We start from the raw sequence: 21,762 nt of genomic DNA, 5'->3' as shown, positions 1-21,762 counted from the left end.
GTTACTTGCCTCGAAGCGAGCATATAAGTTATTTAGCTTGTCTGGTGGGCTTGTGTCACTGGGCAGCTCTCAGCTGTGCTTCCCTTTGAAGTCTGTAATAGTTTGCAAGCCCTGCCACATCCAATGAGCGTCGGGGCCGGTGTAGTACGATTAGATCTTAGTCCTGTATTGATGCTTTGCCTGTTTGATGGTTTGACCAACTGCCAAGTGTCTTCTTATAAGCTTCCGGTTTAGAGTCCCGCTCCTTGAAAGCAGCAGCTCTACCCTTTAGCTCAGTGAGAATGTTGTCCATGGATTCTGGTTGGGGCATGTACGTACTATTTCTTATTGTTGTTGCCTTGTCAAGAAGGAACCTGCAAGTAAGCATTTCGTTGGATGATGTATCCCATACATACTAGTAAAATAACTTGCGCAATTTAGGCCATCGTTTCTCGGTCATCATGCAAACGGCCACCTTTGTGACGCTAACCACAATAAATATAAATCACAATAATGGAATTTGCAGTTCGCCTTCTAAATAAAAGTCCCCTTTGAAACGGATCCAAATAGTGGAATAATGCTAAACAAGGTTGGAATGTTATATAACTTAAATGGATACAATAATTAATTAATTTCACAAGAAACTGTAAACAACGTTCAAATCCCACTGTGACTGCATAATTGCATTGGGGGCATAGTTATTCAATATACAGCCTAACCCTCAAACTCAAGGTGGCATTCTGCCTTACCCCTACAGTTTTCATCCATTAGCTTTTCCCACGACTACAATCCCAACACTGTATTTTAACGTTTAGAAATACCAATAATCGTTGCTTGCGATACGGCTTTAGAAACATATGGGCCTCATCTTTCATCAGAAAGAATCCTTTAAATAAAAATGATTAACTTACTGTAGTAGTTTTGCACATATCCATAAAGCTATGGGTACCTCCATCCGACGAAACTACGCTTCTACTACACTTCCCGAGTTATGTTTACACACGGGTGTTCGGAGCATGCTAGATATGTAATTAGCGCAGGTGGTAGTTCGCCTCATGTCTTCCGTAAACAAGCATTGTAAACATGAAAATATGCCCGTGTGGGAACACTAACCCTATCAAGGTGTGTATCAATTTAACTTTTTTTTAAATATAATTTCTCGCTGATATGGAATATAAAGTCCTTATGCTTCCAAAACCGTACCGCAAGCGACAGTTGTTAATGTTCAGATTGAGTGTTGGGGCTCTTAACAAAACTCCCCGTACAAAAGACGCCTTCGTCCAATGACTCTTATGTGAAACGTAATGGAACTGAGAGTCATATCAAGGGCTATGTGCAGCCTTAACTATGGAAATTAGGTATCAGTTTTGTCAGTGACACACACAGATTACAATCCCAAAGAGTTTACACAAATATTAGCGTCATAGTTTATTGCATGATTTTGACCCTGGGAAATCACCTCCCCAGTTAGTCTATTGCGTTGTTGAACATTAATATTGGACAGTACTATGGAGTGCACACCAATGAAATGGGGTGTGCAAATTCCTCTTTTGTGGCTAATCCTTATTGTCGCTAGCTTCACAGGCCACACAAGACACATCCACAGCTGTGCGGAAATGACACTGCAGGCGCGCGCCCCGACACGTCACGCGAGACGACACAGACCCCCCTTCCAAAAAAGGAGAAACACGAACAGTGTGAAATTCCCACGGCAGAGATGTTGACCACGTCTTCCATTACTGCAAAGGACTACATTAAACCGTAAAGGTGAGTTCGAGCTAAAGCATCTGTGTTTTCATTTGGACAATTCCACGAAGAGTGGGGAAAACTCGTACAAGGATACACACTGACGCGTCACGAAATGATAAGCTAGCTGTAATGCAAAGTAGAAATATGTATTTTCTGTGTATTCAAATACATGTCATAGCGTTTTTTAATTGCCACGAAAGGCTGAAGTTTTTATTTTCAGTGGGAAAAGTTAAACAGTTGTGTGTGTGTTTGTGTGTGTGTTCATGTTTTGGTTCATGGGCTTCTAGTGTAGAAGAATGAGGAAGTGGATGGGACAGAAACCGAAGGGGGCGAGTGAAGCAAATCATATAAAGCCTCCACAGACTGAGTCCTCTTGCATCAGAGAACACAAAACTCACACACTGTTAGAAGTTAAACAATAGAGCACAAGTTAGTGTCTTATATTTAATTGCAAAATGAACGTAGCTTACTGCGAATTTTCGTTAAGTAAACATGCGCCCAAACAGCTGATCAAATGGCACGGGTTCAGAATATCATCCATGTATGCCTATGAACATATAAAGCGATGCAGTAGACAAGGGCCTGATTTGATTATAACACTATTACATCAAATGCTTTACTTTTTCTATGGAACAACAATCACAATTGTTGTTGAAGCATATCATGTGACTTTTAATTTGAAAGATAAAGTCTCCAACAATATAACAACATTAGGACAATGCAATCAAAGTAATGCGTCTATTTAGAAAAATTACAACAGTCAAGGTTACTTACCAGTGCAGTGAGAGTGGAATTCTGAAAATGGCATAAACAGTGATGTTACAGGTTTTATTTATTTTGATTCTATTGTTTTACTATAGGATATGAATTCCTCTGACCATAGGGAAAACACAGATGGCGAAATGCTGGAGATAGGTAATTATAAACCATTTAATATTATACTGTTATTGCAACTATTCACTTCCAAACTGTTTGGATTTAGCAACAGCTAAAGTGGGGAAATCTAATCAAGCTGTATATTGGAAATAACATAACAATGATTTGAAATGTTTATTTTCTGCAGAGCGAGAACCCATTCAAGACATCAAGACGGAGACAGATGAATGTTCTATTAGTGAGACAACTGAAGGACCCCGAAGATGGTACCTTGGAACTAGTGAGGCCACCAGGAAACGTACTGCCAAGGACATGGGCTGTGACTCACACAATTCTAAACTGCTCCAGTCTACCAGCAGCAAAAGAGTCAGGGTCTCTAGTGAGGTAAATTAGTGAAATGGCATAATCTAACTTCATTTGGTAAATAGACAAATGTCATCAAATAGACACAGACTTGCTTATTCCTGTTTTTATTTACAGGACATTAAAAATACATTGTTTATTTTATTTGAGATAAGAAATGCATAATGTTGTTGTTGTCTCTGTGTAGGCAGGGCGACGCTTGCTGAGGAGATTGTCTGAAGAGTCCACAAGGCCACAATCTCTCTGCCTGACATCTGCAGAGAAGGACCCTGCCCAGGAGAAGACTATAGCCTCTTACAGAAAGCCTCTCTACAGCATCTCTCACAGAATCACAGAGAAGAAGCACATATCAAGCCTGGACCAGCAGGCTCAGCATGAGGGAGGAGTGCAGCTAAGCTACAGCAATATCTTATCCCCTCAACTGGTCAATACAGGGGAGCACAGCCGAAGTGAACCCCTCTCTGCCCTGGGGGCAGCAGGGTCCATGTCTTCAACAGACTCTAATCTATACTCCCTCATTGAGAAGATGTTTTTCATCCTCAATACGCTTAACTCAAGCATGACCCAACTGCACAGCAAGGTGGATCTACTTTCCCTGGAGGTCACTCGCATCAAAAAACAGGTCAAACCCTCAGAGATGGCAACTGAGTTCCAGCCTCCTCCAGAATACCTGTTAACAAGTGAGGAGCTGAGTCAACTGATGGAGCAGACATCAAATGCTGGCGAGTTGGGTTGTCGACTGCTAGTACATCTCTTCCCAGAACTTTTTAAAGCCAAGGAGTGCACTCCTGGTTGTATTGCCAACAAGAGAACGTTGGATTCCCTACAGCTGCAGCTAATACGCAACTATGTGAAGGTGTGTTTTCCTCTGGTAAAGAATAACAACATTTGGCAGGATGAATGCCTATTACAGATTAATAACTTCTTTAACCGCTTCTGGGCTCAGAAGGATATGGAGAGCGGGCCACAGTCATGTGGGAGACAGACTATTACAGACTTTGGTTTAAAAGCTGAACGGAACCAGCCCTGCCATTTTATAAATGAGGAGGGGCAAGAAGTGCACCTCGACTTAGACTCCAATAGTGACCACACCAACAATAAAGTAGTAGTGCCAGACCTTGTGTTTGACACTCAGGAGGTTGGAGAGGATCTTGATAAGCTCTCCTCCCCTGAAGACTTTATGTTTCTTGTAAACAGAGTTTTCCCAGAGGTTTTTGAGGAGGGGAAATTACTAGAGGGTAGTGTGGGAAAGATGATCCTGGACTCGGACAGGATAGAGATTATCCGTAAGTACATGGAAGCTAATTTTCCTGACGTCCCAGAGGATAGTTGGCTGCATGTGTGTGTGCAGCGCATAGAAGATGCAATAGAGGGTTATCACAGTAACAGTAATGGCAGTGAGCCTGAGAACATGAACGATGAGAGCTATGGCTCCACAAGCCTCCCTGATGATGTCTCTATCATCAAGATCAGTGACATGTGTGACTACGAGAGACCAGGTCATAGGTCAAAAAAGTCGTTGCTTGTGCCAGTCGATTTTGAACAACTTGAGATCCCCCTACCAGATTTCAGTGTGCCTCAAGAGTATCTGCTCTCTAGGGAGCAACTGAGGAACAACTATGACTGTAGCTTGTCAATTGGGAACTTTGCCTCTCGCCTCTTGGTACTTACATTCCCTGAGCTCTTCACCTACGAGAACACACGGAAGCATTACAACTGTAGTGGCTCTCTCGGGAAGAAACAGCTTGATCCTGTGCGGGTCAACCTTATTCGCCACTATGTAGAGCTACTATATCCACAGGCCAAGAATGACAGAGTGTGGACCCTGGAATTTGTGGGTAAACTGGACGAGCGGTGCAGGCGACGAGACACGGAACAACGGAGGTCGTACCAGCAGCAACCCAAAGTCTATGCTCCTGAGTTGGAGCAAGGGCCTGTGGACTTTGTGGCTGCTTGCCAAGTGAACCAGCTCAACACAGAGCACTTGAAGGAGGACTTTGAGATCCCTCCACTACCCCCTGAAAAAAGTAGCAAAGACTTCTGCATGATCCCCCTGGAGGAATTGAAGGTGTCGATTCCAGACTTCCCAGTGCCTTTGGTCTACTTGCTCTCAGACACTGAGGTGCGAGAGATTGTCCAGCAGAGCCTTTCAGTGGGAAACTTTGCCGCCCGCCTACTGGTGCGCCTCTTCCCTGAGCTCTTCACTCAGGAGAACCTGCGGCTTCAGTATAACCATTCAGGCGCCTGCAACAAGAAACAGCTGGATCCAGTGCGTCTCAGGCTCATCCGCCACTATGTAGAAGCCGTGTACCCAGTTGAGAAGATGGAGGAGGTCTGGCATTATGAATGTGTGCCAAGCATAGATGAGCGATGCCGGCGGCCCAACCGCAAGAAGTGTGACATATTGAAGAAGGCCAAGAGATCAAATACTGTGTCCTAGTAGCAAAGCTAAAGGCAATTTATTTTTTATTCTAAATATTTGCACAAGTACAGAAGCTGAATAGCATAGTGGAGCCTTTGCACACTGTCCTGTGTAGGATAAGGCCAACTTGTAAAGGCATTTCATTAGTACTCAATGTATTTGTAATATTGAACTACAGTATTAGTTTAGTTTTTCATCGTCTGCTTGTTTGAGATTATAGACTGTATGTATACACCAAAACAAGTGTCATAGCTCATCTAATTTACCCTGTATATAAGATGTGTAGCCTTAACAATAACCATGTAAATAGTACAAAGACGTCACAGGCAAAGATGGATAAAAATTGTGATTGTTTTTTTTCCATTGGTTGTGGCACTACTGGTCTTTTATAACAATGTTCTACCTTCTTATAGAATTTTGTATTATAAATATGTATTAAACCATGGCAACAGATCCCGTTAAGCCATTTGTAATCAAGTCAGTCAAATTCAGCATTTCACTTTATTAGCACTCCATAACTTATCCCACACATATCCCCTTGCATCTGATTCAAACCATGACCATCCATTTCATAATTACATAGTAATATTGAGAAGTCGTCTTACTAATATTTGCTAATAGAAAATTGTGTCAAGGCCCAAAGCCATTTGAAAACAGATAAGCCACTGATGACACATACCAAGAAGACTATGTAAAAAATGCACCATTCACTTTGATGTAGTAACATGCATAGACAGGTATTCCAAATCCCTTGTCAATGGGGAGTGGTGTATTCAGTATTGTACACAAACTCGTTGTTTAAAGGCATTCTGCTTGGGAAGTTCTAAGTTTTTCCAGCGCCTCAGAACAACTTTGTACCGGTCTCCATCCTTGGATTCACCCAATTCCTTCTTAAAGATGACTCTCAAAAGCGTGACAGTGTCTGTTTCTTTGTTCTCTAACAATACCAGGTCCAAGGTGTCCCCAACTTTAACCTGAAGAGAGAACCAAAGATGGGTACAATTAAGAAACTTAGGGTTTGATTTAATCCATATTGCTGAAGATCTGCATTATCTACTGAACAAAAATATTAAACATGTAAAATGTTGATCCCATGTTTCATGAGCTGATAAAAGACCCCAGAAATGTTTCATACGCACAAAACGCATATCTCAAATTTGGACCACAAATGTTTACATCCCTGTTAGTGAGCATTTCTCCTTAACATAGATAATCCTGCCACCTGACAGGTGTGGCATATCAAGAAGCTGATTAAACACCACAATCATTACACAAGTGCACTTTGTGCTGTGGACAGAAGGCCACTAAAATGTGCAGTTGTCAACACAATACCACACAGATGTCTAAAGTTGAGGGAGCGTGCAATTGGCATGCTGACTGCAGAAATGTCCAATGGTGTTGCCAGAGAAGTGAAAGTTAATTTCTTTACCATAAGCTGCCTCGAAATGTAATTATAGAGAATTTGGTAGTACGTTCAACTAGCCTCACAACCATGTGTAACCATGCCAGCCCAGGACCTCCACTTCCGGCTATTTCACCTGCGGGATCGTCTGAGCGGGTGCCGAGGAGTATTTCTGTCTGTAATAAAGCCCTGTTATGGGGAAAACTAACGTCTGATTGGCCGGGCCTGACTCCCAAGTGGGTGGGCCTATGCCCACCCATGGCTGCACTCTTGCCCAGTCATGTGAAATAAATGTATTGGGCCCAAATATATTCAAATTGCTCGATTTCCTTATATGAATTGTAACAGGTAAAATCTTTGAAATTGGTGCATGTTTTTATTTTTGTTCAGTATAGATTTTGTTTATATAGCGCTTATCATACAGAATCTCAGTCGATTTAAAAAATAAACTTCAGGGAGCTGGCAGTTTATGGGAGATGGTCTTCTACAGCTGGGTGATGATGCAGTTCAGTAAAGGAGTAGCTTGAGTGGAGGTGGTGTCGATGGTCAGGGAGGGAGAAACATTAGACAGGTAGGCCCGGAGCTGTTCATTGGGCACCTCTGTTTCTGAAGTTCACAGTTAATCCTTCTCTGTAGGTAGGCTTTAACAGATGCACCATGAAAAGTGTAGCACCCATATGGGTGATGCTTCGGCTGCTATTACAAGCACAATTTAAATATTAAGGTTATTTACCGTAAACGCAGTCTCCGAACGAGGAAACATTGCCTTTAAATTTCAGTGCGCATATTCAGTGCTACGGATTTAATCGAGCCCTTAGACTTGTCCCTGACAATCCAGTTGGTTAGACTGCTCTACCACTTCAGTTCATGGGGAGTGGGTTTGGATCCTAACAGTCCTGTAAGATGTTGAAGGTTGACAGAAATATTGTTTATTTTATACATCATTACTAGGCACAAAAGTAACTCACCAATTTACTTTTCTTGACAAGTTTCTGTCCATTTAGCCAAAGCTTGTTGCCATAGAATGCATCCTCCACTTTGCTGAAATAAAGACAATAACAACAAATCAGTTGGCCACTGAGGATAGGCCTAGATTAGAGCCTTTTAAGTAATTCCATATCAATCAAATAATTTGACCTCATCTCTCTTCATTGAAGCTTTCAGGAGAGAGGTGCTCAAAGTCGACCCATTTGGATTCCCTCAAATTGTTGTCAATATTAATGTCAAATATTAATGATACCATAACCCAACCCTCTTTATCTCCTTGACTGCATCCATTTGAAAACAAAAAACAAAGGCAACAACTCACTTGCGTGCTATGTCAAGGCCAGCTTTCATGATAACATCATATCGAAAGGACTGCACATATTTCTCTATGTCTTTGTAGTCTTTTGGCACACTGGAGTCATCCTCAGGTTCATCGTCATAGTCACTGTCCTCCAGGTCCTTTTCATCATCTTCTTCCTCTTCCTGTACGACCTTTGCGCCTCCTTTCTTCTTGCTGCTTTTGAACCTCATGTGATGAAGAACCAACCTGCTCTTAGCTGAAGTCCAGCGTTTAGGAAGCTTGTGTCCCCCAAGGGTCAGGAAAGAGGTGGAACCACACAGCTGGCGGGTGTGTAGTGTCCTTGGGCACCATTCTGTCCAGTAAGGTCCCGGTCCAGGGTTCAGCAGCTTTCGGGTACTCAGCCTTCCCAACTGTCTCAGTGCCAGTGCCTGTATCAACAATCCCTGCATGCTGTAGCTCCTCCTTGTGACTTGAAAAAAGTAGACGGTCGTTTACAACTAGAGTTATAAAAAGCAGTTGAATGTGGATTTTTGGTACAACAAGCCTTTAGGAAATCAATAACTATATATGTAATATAGATAGGATACATTGTCAAGTTATGTTGGTGGCCCACTATGGTAATGGTATGCCTCCAGAGTCATGTAGCGGTCTAAGGCACTGCATCTCAGTGATAGAGGCGTCACGACAGACCCTGATAAGTTCCAGTCTGTATCACAACTGGCCGTGATTGGGAGTCGCATAATTGGCTCAGAGTTGTCCGGGTTAGGCCGTAATTGTAAATAATAATTTGTTCTTAACTGACATGTCCTAGTTTAATAAAGGTTATATTAAAACGTTAAAGAAAATGTATGTGGGGGTGTGGCCATAAGAGTAGCATTCATTAGGGTTGAATAGCTTTAACTAACTAGTGCACAAGCTACCGTTAACCTTAGTTAAAAACAAACGATGTACCTAATTGACATGCAGTAGCTAGCTACATTATCACATTGTTTATATTATGCAGTGTACTAAACCTCTTCTCGTCCACAGCTAGGGTACATGATATGTGGCTAGCTAACTTAAGTCTAGGTCAAAAAATAAATTTAAAAAATACTACAAATAATTGTTTTCGTCAACCTAGGCTAAAGTGAGTTTACGTTGTAATGTGTCACATTAGTTTAGCTAACAAATAAATACCTTGCTACAGAGATAAGCAATACAGCTAGTAGCTAACAAACGTTGTTTTCCCTCATGATTGGTGGTTGTAGCTAAACCCATTCATGTCGTAGTTACCTTTATTTTGAGACGAGTCTTCTTCATTCAGTTAGCTTGATAGCTAGCTAGGTACTTATTACATGACCCGTGTGAAGGTCAGCAACAGTAATATCACTTCCGCGTCAAATTAGACAATCCTTCAAATTAAAAGTCCGATGTATTTTTTTATTTAACCTTTATTTAACTAGGCAAATCGGTTAGGAACAAATTCTTATTTACAATGACGGTCTACCAAAAGGCAAAAGGCCTCCTGTGGGGACGGGGGCTGGGATTAAACATGAATAAATACAAATAAAGGACAAAACACACATCTCGACAAGAGAGACAACACACGACTCCATGAAGAGAGACCTAAGACAAGAGACGTAAACATAGAAAATTAATTGTGAAGGCAAAAAAGATGGACCATTGGCACCATAATCATCATATCTGACTAGTAATCCAACACATACATTTCTACGAGACATAATAGAGGAATATACCATCTGCATAAAAGCAAGAGCCGTGGGGGGAGTAGGAGTTTGTTGCTTTTTATTGAAAAGAAGGTGTACAGGTGGATTTACACCTCACGAAAACCATTATTGTTTGCGCCAACTTTTAAATTAATAATTTCCAGCATTTCAATGAAAAAACCTTCATCAGTGTTTGTTAATTACGTTTTTTTAATAATTGCAAGTACATGAGGTTCCTCAAAAACGGGTGACAATGTAGCCTATTTATGCCTCCTGTACCACCTGTTGTTTTTGTAATCTCTTGATTTGTGATGATTTTGGTGCAAAATCTTATTTACATTGCACAATAATTACCTTTCCCATCACTGTCATGTTTGCATATTTGATGTATTTTCCAGACATGTTATACTGTTAATATATACATACATACAGTACATTATACACACACACACCATACATATATAGTACCAGTCAAAAGTGTGGACACACCTACTCATTCAAGGGTTTTTCTTCATTTGAACTATTTTCTAAATTGTACAATAATAGTAAAGACATAAAAAACTATAAAATAACACATTTGGAATCATTTAGTAACCAAAAAAAGTGTTAAACAAATCAAAATATATTTTATATTTGAGATTCTTCAAAGTAGCCACCCTTTGCCTCGATGACAGCTTTGCACACTCTTGGCATTCTCTCAACCAGCTTCATGAGGTAGCTCTTCCAACAGTCTTGAAGGAGTTCTCACATATGCTGAGCACTTGTTGGCTGCTTTTCCTTCACTCTGCAGCCAACTCATCCCAAATCTATTTAATCCATTTTGAATTGAGGCTGTAACACAACAAAATGTGGAATAAGTCAAGGGGTATGAACACTTTCTGAAGGCACTGTATACAGGGCCTTCAAAGTATTCAGAGTCACAAAATGTTACCTTTTTACACATTTTGTTGTGTTACAGCCTTATTCTAAAATTTATTAAAACGTTTTTTTACCCTCATCAATTTACACACAATACCCCATAATGACAAAGCAAAAACAGGTTTTTAGAAATGTTTGCACATTTATTAGAAATAAAAACCGAAAATAGAAATGTACGTAAGTATTCAGATCCTTTAATCAGTACTTTGTTGAATCACCTTTGGCAGTGATTACAGCCTCAAATCTTCTTAAGTATGACGCTACAAGCTTGGCACACCTGTATTCGGGGAGTTTCTCCCATTCTTCTATGCAGATCCTCTCAAGCTCTGTCAAGTTAGATGGGTAGCGTCACTGCACAGCACAGCTATTTTCAGGTCTCTCCAGAGATGGTAGTTCGGGTTCAAGTCCAGACTCTGACTGGGCCACTCAAGGACATTCAGACTCCTGCATTGTCTTGGCTGTGTGCTTAGGGTCTTGTCCTGTTGGAAGGTGAATATTCAGCCCAGTCCAAGGTCCTGAACACTCTGGAGCAGGTTTACTGAGGAATGGCTTCCGTCTGGCAACTCCACCATAAAGGCCTGATTGGTGGAGTGCTGCAGAGATGGTTGTCCTTCTGGAAGGTCCTCCCATCTCCACAGAGGAACTCTGTCAGAGTGACCATCGGCTTCTTAGTCACCTCCCTGACCAAGGCCCTTATCCCCCGATTGCTCAGTTTGACCGGTCGGCCAGCTCTAGGAGGAGTCTTGGGGGTTCTAAACTTCTTCCATTTAAGAATGATGGAGGCCACAGTGTTCTTGGGGACCTTCAATGCTGCAGAAATATTTTGGTACCCGTCCCCAGATCTGTGCCTCGACACAATCCTGTCTCGGACCTCATTGCTTGGTTTATGCTCTGACTTGCACTGTCAACTGTGGGACTTTATATAGACAGGTGTGTGCCTTTCCAAATCATGTCCAATCAATTGAATTTACCACAGGTGGACTCCAATCAAGTTGTAGAAACATCCTCCAGGCTCCAGTATTTATGCTGCAATAGCTTATGTGTTGGGGGGCTAGGGTCAGTCTGTTATATCTGGAGTATTTCTCATGTCTTATCTGGTGTCCTGTGTGAAATTAAGTATGCTCCCTCTAATTCTCTTTTTGGTAACATCTCCACATTTTTGTGTTATCACAGCCAAAATGTAACCCCTAGAGATTTCTAGTTAAAAGGTATTGCGGAACTAATCACCTAAGATTTACATATACACAGACCCATTAACAATCTTAAGCTATGCGGTTTTCAGGAGTTGTTAGTTTCCTGCGGACATACATATTTGTTCATACACAAAGTCATGGTATCTGTGAATACACTGCATTGTCCAAGGGAGGTCTCCACATTGGAGCCATTCCTATGAAAGGACCTGCGATTGTGGTAGTTCTCCCTGCAGTGGACATGATTGTGGCAGTTGTCACTACAGTGGACAATGAGCACTGGGAAGCAGAGAGCATCCTGGTAATCCAGGGGGGTCCTCGTCGTCAGTGCTTAGGTGTCCGGACAGGCAGCGGATGTTCTCACTGGGACTCAACTGCTCATCCAAACTGTTTCTACTCCTCCAGAAACAGCTGTGCTACGAGCCATAACGCCGGCCCAAGGAGAAGCGGCTGTCGCTGTAGGACACCTGGCCGACGCGCGGGCTAGTGCCGGTACATAAGCTGAGGGCACTGCTGGACAAAACGGAGGAGCTGCTCATTGCCCAGTGACAGCATTTGCAGTTCTGTCTGAAGCCACCAGAGGAGCACTGGACCATTTCCATGAGACAAGCCTCAGAGTAGCTAGGCACCAGTTGCTGGTTGGAACGGATGTGCCACTCCAGATCTGTTCTGTCGATTGTGTTAACCCGGGGGATCAGGTGGCTGTAAGGGCATTCGTTGAGAGGGGTCACAGGGGCCATGAGAAGGTAAGAAATTATGCCGCCAGAACACATGATGAGACACCATACCATGGACAGTGGTCAGGGTGAGAAAACACAATCACACACTCCTTTAAGTTGATGTCCTTCAGGTGCATCCTCCCATACCTCCATACAGTCATCTAGCTCCTCGTTGTGAAGAACCTTGCTCTTTGGGTGAGGTAGGAGTTCTCAGACTCCACATTAGCAAAACTAAAACACTCAGTGAACCTCAGTTTTGTGAGTGGGGCCATGCAGTTGGTTTGAGATGTCCTTCACCCCACAGTGAACGTTGTCATATTCCGCCTCAGCCACATGGGTGTTGACCCATTATTGGTAGACCTGGGTGCTGGTGTAGGCGTCCCCATTACGGTAGCGTGTGACCTGCCGGGTCTGTCTAACATAGTGGTAGCTAATGGTCTTCCACCAGATGCAGGGTTTAGCTTGCTGCATCCTTTGAACACGTTCATAAATGCCTTCCACGTCCCATTTTATGCTGCAGCTCACTCTTGTCATGGTGCAAGCACTCCACTAAGTAGTGCAGGTAGAGCATGAGTAGGTGTAGTAGTAGGCCAGAGTGGTGTAGACGTAGCCATCAGAACAGGGGCTGTCATGGTACATCATGGAATTCCCTTTAAAGGCACTGTCAAAGGTGAGGCGGGTGACCTTGGTGAAATGGCACCACACCATGGCTCCTTTGCAGCCGTACATGAGCATGGAGAGCAGCAGGCCTTTCCAGATGCTCTCTTTACACAGGGACTTGATCGGGGATTGTTTCAAGTGCTTCTGCTGTTAATTCAAAGCATGCAAAAAAAGGGAGGATAGTGTAAGTAAATGTAAATGGACACAGAATTTTGTATTTCAAACCATTCAACATTTCATGACCATTGTTGAGGTCTCTGACGTTTTATTCACAATGTTTATCCTATTTTCCCCCACATCTAAGAAGCTCCTATTTAATTCACTGCAAGGTTGCTTGACTCATATTTTATATATATATATATATATATATATATATATATATATATATATATATATATATATATATATATATATATATATATATATATATATATATATATATATATATATTGAAGCAATTTGCTTAATTCTTGATAGGAAAATACTATCAAAAATACAATTAAATAACAGGATAAAAGGAATCTTCATACCCCCTTAATATTTTAATGTTTTTTTTAATATGGCTTTATTTCCACCTTGTTCATCCTAGGCTACACCTGAATACAGTGAGGTCTGAGTAAAAGCAGGCATCTGATGTACGAATGTACATCTTGAATCTTTCGATTGCCATCAATATTCGACCACGTATTGCTTTTATTATAGCAAGGCCTGTGGAAATTGTATGGCAGCATAATATGAGTGGTACCTCTTCTCTGGCATCATCCTCGAAAACGGTGGTTGTACTGCTCTCACTCGCTGTCGCAGCCGAATTTCCGAATTGAGTTTACTTATTCTTTGCTCCAACGTAGAGATAGTTGCTTGTGTCTATTCAGTTTCCGTTGTTAATTTTGCACATAAAAAGCGTGATTTATTTGCTTATGATCTATAGGGTATGCATTTTAAATAAAGACATTCAGCAGCGGAGAGAGCTGATGGCAGACATTTAATCGAATAAAACATACAGGTAACAGACTAAAATGTCGCGATCAAGAAAGCATTTACACCAGCGGCGTTTTACAAGAAATCAGGGTATTTAGAATCGTGTTTGAATACTCCCTCACTCAGATTAAGTAACGTGACCTTGTCGGTATGCAGAAGTTATCCTCTCCACTAAGCATCTTATTATAGTCTACCTGAGCAAATTGGGTCGGCTCATACACACCTGTTATAAAGTCTTTATGAACAACAACCTAACAATAATAGCCCAACAACAATATAATTACTAATTGCCTAGTAACAATACAACTGATTCAGCCTACAAGTCTAATACTTGCCTAGGCTACTAATAACAATAGTATGTACTATAATTGTATTTATAAATAAACACTAAAGCATGGTAAGAAAACAAAAAGCAGACGGGCAAGACATTGTGAAATTGTTATGCGATATGTCTAAGAGTACGTTCAGGTTAAAAGATTGTTCTGAAATGCAAACCCTCAATGAAACGGCAGATGGCAATGTAGGCCCACACACGTACAATATGAGTAAAAAACGAAGGCAGTAAAAAGTTTGTTGTGCAGGACTATTTTTTATTAACATCCCTACTGAAAGTAGATGAGGATCTTTATGGATCATTTCCTCTCCAACATGTCTCAGCATATTATGAATAACTGAAAATGGCTAACTATTTACATTAAGGTATAGGGCCTACTTGAAATGATGTATAAAAGAGTTTACGTAGGTATACTGTAATGGTTAATTATTAGATTAATCCAATATAATTTATGCATCTATTAATAAACGAACACATTCACATGTGTCCTTGTCATTAGCTGCATACATTGCCAATAATAACAGGCTAATTATCAATGTGCAACAGTGAAGTCACATAAACTCACTATTTGGCAAGGAACAAAAAAACAAGAACACAATTTCAACCTATGTGTTTTAACGGTTTATTACAGATGCATAAACTATTCATAAACCCAATATACAGTAATTTGTAACGGTTTATGAATAAATCCTATTAAGTAGACTAGTTACCGAAATATATGTAGGATAGCCTATACTTTGGCTGGGAAAGATGGTGAGACTCAAAGCATCTTGATTGAAAAAGTATCCTACAATTGTTGCTCCTCGCTAGGGGCGCTGGTTGAACACAGTGCAATAGAGAAGACAATGTAGCCACTCAGTGTCAGCCAAATCCATGATATTAACACAATCTAAAGAGCAAGGGGAGTTTCCAAAGTCATCAAACCCGTCCAACTTTCTCATTTACAGCTATAGACCACTGAAAATGGATCCTATTAGGGCTGCTGTTCCTTTGCTATGGCTTTCCCTGTGCTTTGGGAATATTCTGGAGGCAGCGGTACTTGGATCATTGCAGTACCCCTCCGGTGCGGATGATAACGGGCTTGTATCACATCTGGATGAGCGGAGTCGCAGAGAGCCGACAGCGGTGTCCAGGAAAGACCCTCCGATAAATGATACTATCGTCCCCCATGAGTATATGGTATCTCTATACAGGACACTATCTGAGATAGAGAGCAGAGGGCTTAACAGCAGTGCTCCTCGCACCGCAAGACTCGCCAACACCGTGACCAGTTTCGTGGATCAAGGAAAAGGTGGGTGAAAGTGAAATCAGTAGGTTTATTATTATCACCCAGGGTAGACTTAATCATGGTGGTTGCCATTTATTTGGGGTTTGAAGGCAATTCAAATACATTAATTGTGATTAATGGGTTACAATCAATCAGTTATCCAAATATCCATAGCCTACTGCAAATTGCTGTATTATAGGTCAACCTATCTGGACAAGTCTGTGTTGGAAAATGATATGGTAAATACGAGACAACTGATTTGGGAATATTTAGAAAAATGTCTGTCATAGGCTTAAAAAAATGTTTCATGCCATTTAAAAAAAACAGGATTTCCCCTCCCTCATTAATTAAAATAGAAACATTGAATTGCAATATCTTGAAAAACCTGATAACCTTACAGCGAATTGCTTGACAATTTCCTTCTCCAGCAGTCATTATTTTAAGATGAATGCATTCATTTGAAATGCTCCCCTACGCCACATCCCGACATCTGTCATGTTGGCAACAATGCATTATTGAAAAGTATTAACAAGTCTTAAGTAGGCTACCTACAACTGAAACATTAGTCTGTTTGGGGAGGTAGCCTACATTTGTTTCACATTTATATGGGAGTTTTCTAAATACTCTAAATACTTCCAACGAAATATGAAGTCAAATGTCTCGTATTTCCAACATCTGTGATGTATAAACCTCACTGGCACCTTGAGCTAAACACTTCGAGAAGGCCTGCTTTCCCCGAGTCCAGGTGTTGCTGATAAAAACATACTTGTAATTTAAAACGGGTGTTCACATAGAATATTTGTTTGAATAAGTATACTCTGTCAGTAGGCCTATTCCATCAAATTAAATAGCAGGAATACAAGTACCTAAACTATGTCCAAACCTGTTTTTTTTATTGGGCATAGTTCAATTTGTTAATCGGGATTTATAAGGAATACATTTTCATGTAAATATAATAACAATGACACCGTTTTAGGTTCATGTAAACCTATACATTATAACAATAACAATGATAGTAATAATAATGACAACAATGATTATTCAACATTTTGGTTTGTAGACCTATGGCAAGGAATGATTTCTCTACTTCCTCTCAAAACATGTTATAACTGTGTGTTATTCTTGTGTGTTAAGAAATGTTTTTTTATTTTCAAAGGACTGTAGTCATTTTACACAATCTTTTTGAGGATTCCAAACTTGTTTTAAAGAACAAACACAATTAGAAGGTAAAAGTGGAGGTAATTCAAAATCATTTTAAACTAGATTCCAAAACAGGCATGAACATATTTTCTGTCTCAATGCACAATCATTTAAATGCATCAAAGATGAGAAGTATCATTTCCATGTATTTTGGTTTCAAAGTCAGCAATTAGTAGTAGTCTAAGGAGACAATATTATAGTTTTTTATTGATGTAATTTAGTTTGGCCAACAAAGTAATCAAGTCAATGTGCACCTGTGTGTGAGTTTAAATGTGGGCACTGACTTTCCTATTAACTTGCCCCCATAAAGCTCACAGAGCAAGTTCACCTCAGGTACATGTAGACACAAAATATATGAAAAGAATGCAGCTTTATCTTTTATTCACTGAGATTACAACATAGTCTGGGTTATGTCATTGTTTTGTCTTGCAAGCGGATATTTGCTAGGATAGTGCTGCTTCCTTCACCTTTCATTGTCTGGGTATTCCACTTAAGCCTGCCTGGCTGGTCTTTCTCAGAGGGGGACAAAGGCTGAAGATCATCTGCACTCAACAAAGGCTTAAACGTCCTTTTCCAGCCGGAGCCTCACTGTGCACAATTCCGTTTTATTTTGAGGTCCCTTCCATAATGCATCGATGACACGACACCACAATCTGGCCTTGGATTCTTATGCTACCCATCTGTATTGGAGAAGAAAGTCCCTTCATGTTTTAACCATGGAACTGCGGTTTCGTCCTCAGGTTGCACCGTATCCCAAGACCTCTTGCTTGGGTTGAATGTCAACATGAAAACTTTTGAAAGTTAGGCGATAGTCTGTTCCCTCTTAGCAAGCTTTCCCCCCTGCCAATTGCCACATCTCCGTCATGGTTGCAACTGTGGTATGGCTGATGATGTGAATAGCTGTTACGTGCCAAACTGAATTCTCTGGGGAGGGAGGACGTAGACGTGACTAACATATCAGATGCATAGAAATTATTTAAATATTATTTGTTTGTCTTTTTTTTCATGTATGTGATAATTCAGGTGAGTGTCAGGTTTCTGTTTGTTTGTGGACTACAGCTGTATGTGCACCCATCACTATATGAAATCCAAACATTCTACTAAATATACAGTACATCCCCATCACTTTGGTGTGTTCAAATCTCTATAGCCACCACTTTCTCTCTTTGAGAAATATGGACCGAAGGAGGAAGAGAGGAAGGGAGCTGAGGCCACTTCAGTTTCAGTTTCTCCAGTGTCTCGCCAAGCCCTCCTCTCACTCAATCAGTGTAATTAGCACATACTGCCAAGGACTTGAGCCTGCCTACAGGTCAGCCAAGTGCTTTCCTCCTGGCCTGCTCCTGCAGCTTTTGTCAGCTCTGTTGCTTGCATGTGGAAACGGTATTCCCACCGAGGGGGAGACACACAGACAGGGCTTCATGGCCACAGGCTTTCTGTCTAGCGTAGAGAGCCACTGCACTTGACCAAGGAGAGGGGAGTTCCTGCCAAACGTTGAAGACTTGTTTACATATGGCCGCAGACACTCAAAGAGATTTAAGTCAGCTGACGTCCAGTGCTTGGTTTGCGTTCCCCATCCTCTTTTGGAATAGGTGTGTTTTAATAACTGTGTATGTGTGTGTTAGTGTTAGATTCAAGTGACTAGCCTTTGTTTCATTCCACTACAGATCACTCCTCCTGGGGAAGTGGCCAGCGCTATCTCTTCGATCTCTCCAGTCTGTCCAGGACTGATGAGCTTGTGGAGGCAGAACTGAGGATCCTGAGAAAGCCACCGCTGGATCTCCTTCCTGTGCTGACATGGGGCAGGAATCTTTATCGCCTCCTCCTCTACACTTGTCCGTCTGAGGGGAACTCTGGAAGACGGCTGCTGGATTCCAGGACAGTCGACGTTCTGGATGGCGAGCCTCCCAAATGGGATGTATTTGACGTGTGGGCAAGCGTGAAGGCTCGACGAAGGAGCCACAGGACAGCAGCGGGCAACGACCTCCTTGTGGCCTGCTTTGACCTGCTGGTTGTTTCAGAGTTGACCAAAGAGGCAGCCAACCCTCTTACAGTAGGGCTGCGACGCCAGTCTCGGCAGCCCCAGGAGAGGGCCTTGCTGGTGGCTTTTTCTCGCACCCGCAGGAAAGAAAACCTGTTCAAGGAGATCAGGGAGCAGATAAAGGCAGTGCGAGGACACATGGGTTTTCTGGATCCTTTGAACCTCTCTGGTGACGTGGTTGGTCACCTATCCAGGCGTCGCAGACGCCGGACTGCCCTGACCAGCAGATCTATAGGTGGAGCTGGTGGGGGAGGAGGAGGCGTCGGTGTTGGAGGAGGAGGAAGGAGTGGTGGAGGCAGCGGGCGCAGGAAGACTCGATGCAGCCGCAGGCAGCTCCACGTCAACTTCAAGGAGTTGGGCTGGGACGACTGGATCATCGCACCGCTGGATTACGAGGCGCACCACTGTGAGGGCGTGTGTGACTTTCCTCTGCGCTCACACCTGGAGCCAACAAATCACGCCATCATTCAGACACTTATGAACTCTATGGACCCTGACTCCAGCCCGCCCAGCTGCTGTGTCCCCTCCAAACTCAGCCCCATCAGCATCCTCTACATTGACTCTGGCAACAATGTGGTCTACAAGCAGTATGAGGACATGGTGGTGGAGAGCTGTGGCTGCAGGTAGCATTGCGAGAGAGGGGGATGTCTGATTGTCTTGTCGGAAAATCAATTGGTGGTTTGATGCGCTTGTTAACGCAGGCCTCCCCTATCTCTTCCCCCTAAACCAACTGTATTTTGTGATTTGCTGAAAAAAAGTCCCGACAAGTATGCTCATTACTGATCTGCCTTAACTTGAGTGGAACATAATCTAATTTGCTGCTTAATTTATTAGAATTTGTCATTGAGCTGCTATTTAATTTCATGAGCTCTTTAGCATTTCTTTACTCATAACATGCTCTGTCTCTCTCTCTCTCTCTCTCTCTCTCTGTCTCCTTGGCTCTGCATGTTGCCCGATGCTGTCAACTTTAGTAAATATCCCATTCTTAAACAACTGATATGCTTCTCACTTTGGTTGTATCACATTACTTTAGTAATCCATTTATGATAAGGTGTATAAAACATCAGCCCTAGCTTTTAATTTGCTGAACAGCAGACAGAATGAATTGAAATGAACAAAACCCCAGACTTCTAGCGTTATGACAACAGCGTTAGAGTACATTTGTGTGCCTATAAGAGAGGCATGGGAGTAAATGATTTGATATCCTTAACTATCAGAAGACATAGTAAGACAGTTTTAGTTCCACTGAATTGCTCCCACTGTGCTTGCTCTTAACTAAAACAACATTTCAAATGTATGGGAGGACACAATCAAAAAGGACTTTTGAATATTGTCGTTTGCATCACACAAGACCCTACTGTCATCCCTTGGACATGTTTTAGATAATGCTGCTGTCAGTATTGAGAAATCTGGACATTGTTATGCATCTCTTTAGCAAGACAGAAAACGTCTCCCGTTCATGGAGCTGTCTGCTGTAGAAACCTCTGTCTATCAGCCCAAGTTGGAGGAACAGTGATCTTTAGTTAGGGATATGCTATAGGACCCATTTACACAGTTAACTTAGAAAAATAGCTGTGTCACAATGCATTTGCTTATATCACTCTATATCATTACTATGCAAAGATCAGAGGTATATGATATGGAACATTTAAGGTATGAATGAAGGTGGTATGAATGAAGGCCGACAAGGTGAATTTGAAGCAGATTTTTATGGCATGACTCCGATTTATTATTGCTTGCAACTGAGAAATTTCATTTTTTTGCAGAGTAGGCTTTCTACTACAGCTGGTAATGTACATGACTTAAACAAGCAGATCCCGTGCTAACTTTGATTGATATGGCGATTAATTTCCCTGTCAACAGCACAGAACCTATAGGCTATATAATGTCCATAGGAATTCCTTGTCAGGGAAATGGAACATTGGAATTCACCATTTAACACTCCAGGTACTGAATTATAAGAGCACATGATTTTGCTAAATGCTATTGATCAAACAGCAACATGTGTTGGTCTTTGGATGTAATTTCCATCTATTCCATTTTATTTTAGAGTTCAGTCCAGAGTGGCATGTTAGCCTGCTGGTACAAATACACTATATATACAAAAGTATGTGGACATCCCTTCAGGTGTATAAAATTGAGCACACAGCCATTCAATCTCCATAGACAAACATTGGCAGTGGAATGGCCTTACTGAAGAGCTCAGTGACTTTCAACACGGCACCGCCATAGGATGCCACCTTTCCAACAAGTCAGTTCGTCAAATTTCTGCCCTGCTAGAGCTGCCCCGGGTCAACTTTAAGTGCTGTTATTGTGAGTGGAAATAACTAGGAGCAACAACGGCTCAGCCGCGAAGTGGTAGGCCACACAAGCTCACAGAACGGGACCGCTGAGTGCTGAAGCGCGTAAAAATCATCTGTCCTCGGTTGCAACACTCACTACCGAGTTCCAAACTGCCTCTGGAAGCAACGTCAGCACACTAACTGTTTGTCTGGAGCTTCATGAAATGGGTTTCCATGGCAGAGCAGCTGCACACAAGCCTTAAATCACCATGCGCAATGCCAAGCGTTGTCCGGAGTGGTGTAAAGTTCGCCGCCATTGGACTATGGAGCAGCGGAAATGTGTTCTCTGGAGTGATGAATCACGCTTCACCATCTGGCAGTCCAACGGACA

The 21,762-nt window shown here is 41.9% G+C and overlaps 3 protein-coding genes and 1 pseudogene across 4 annotated transcripts; 2 read left to right on the top strand and 2 right to left on the bottom strand.

The window, feature by feature from the left end:
• Positions 1 to 201: 201 nt before the first annotated feature.
• On the top strand, positions 202 to 5,842 carry LOC110497773 (BEN domain-containing protein 3). Its single transcript, XM_021574125.2, has 5 exons — positions 202 to 1,101; positions 1,556 to 1,746; positions 2,589 to 2,643; positions 2,792 to 2,988; positions 3,155 to 5,842. The coding sequence occupies exons 3-5, from the start codon at positions 2,592 to 2,594 to the stop codon at positions 5,405 to 5,407; spliced, it is 2,502 nt and encodes an 833-aa protein (XP_021429800.1). The 5' UTR covers positions 202 to 1,101; positions 1,556 to 1,746; positions 2,589 to 2,591; the 3' UTR covers positions 5,408 to 5,842.
• Positions 5,397 to 9,434, bottom strand: mtres1 (mitochondrial transcription rescue factor 1). Of its 2 annotated transcripts, none has more exon segments than NM_001165124.1 (4): positions 5,397 to 6,363; positions 7,760 to 7,832; positions 8,101 to 8,548; positions 9,352 to 9,434. In NM_001165124.1, coding segments are annotated over 3 exon segments (702 nt in total). In that variant the 5' UTR covers positions 8,529 to 8,548; positions 9,352 to 9,434; the 3' UTR covers positions 5,397 to 6,162.
• Positions 9,435 to 11,744: 2,310 nt separating this feature from the next.
• Positions 11,745 to 13,856, bottom strand: LOC110498344 (annotated as a pseudogene).
• A 1,550-nt stretch (positions 13,857 to 15,406) lies between these two features.
• On the top strand, positions 15,407 to 21,293 carry LOC110497772 (growth/differentiation factor 6-A-like). The gene is made up of 2 exons (XM_021574124.2): positions 15,407 to 15,875; positions 18,716 to 21,293. Exons 1-2 carry the CDS (start codon positions 15,458 to 15,460, stop codon positions 19,714 to 19,716), a joined length of 1,419 nt encoding a protein of 472 aa, XP_021429799.1. The 5' UTR covers positions 15,407 to 15,457; the 3' UTR covers positions 19,717 to 21,293.
• The last annotated feature ends 469 nt before the right edge of the window (positions 21,294 to 21,762 follow it).

Source organism: Oncorhynchus mykiss, chromosome 19, assembly GCF_013265735.2.
Source record: "Oncorhynchus mykiss isolate Arlee chromosome 19, USDA_OmykA_1.1, whole genome shotgun sequence".
Classification (NCBI taxonomy): Eukaryota; Metazoa; Chordata; class Actinopteri; order Salmoniformes; family Salmonidae; genus Oncorhynchus; species Oncorhynchus mykiss.
Note: the sequence above shows the minus strand (reverse complement) of the source record. Positions and strands in the feature narration are given on the sequence as shown.

What these genes read in the sequence shown, in the direction of transcription:
- LOC110497772 (XM_021574124.2), top strand. Translation starts at nt 15,458, where the DNA reads ATGATATTAACACAATCTAAAGAGCAAGGGGAGTTTCCAAAGTCATCA. An exon ending in TTTCGTGGATCAAGGAAAAG is followed by an intron (nt 15,876 to 18,715) that starts GTGGGTGAAAGT and finishes ATTCCACTACAG; the next exon opens with ATCACTCCTCCTGGGGAAGT.
- mtres1 (XM_021573137.2), bottom strand. Translation starts at nt 8,528, where the DNA reads ATGCAGGGATTGTTGATACAGGCACTGGCACTGAGACAGTTGGGAAGG. An exon ending in GGCCTTGACATAGCACGCAA is followed by an intron (nt 7,833 to 8,100) that starts GTGAGTTGTTGC and finishes TCTTTATTTCAG; the next exon opens with CAAAGTGGAGGATGCATTCT. An exon ending in TTGTCAAGAAAAGTAAATTG is followed by an intron (nt 6,364 to 7,759) that starts GTGAGTTACTTT and finishes TTCTCTCTTCAG; the next exon opens with GTTAAAGTTGGGGACACCTT.
- LOC110497773 (XM_021574125.2), top strand. Translation starts at nt 2,592, where the DNA reads ATGAATTCCTCTGACCATAGGGAAAACACAGATGGCGAAATGCTGGAG. An exon ending in TGGCGAAATGCTGGAGATAG is followed by an intron (nt 2,644 to 2,791) that starts GTAATTATAAAC and finishes TATTTTCTGCAG; the next exon opens with AGCGAGAACCCATTCAAGAC. An exon ending in GAGTCAGGGTCTCTAGTGAG is followed by an intron (nt 2,989 to 3,154) that starts GTAAATTAGTGA and finishes GTCTCTGTGTAG; the next exon opens with GCAGGGCGACGCTTGCTGAG.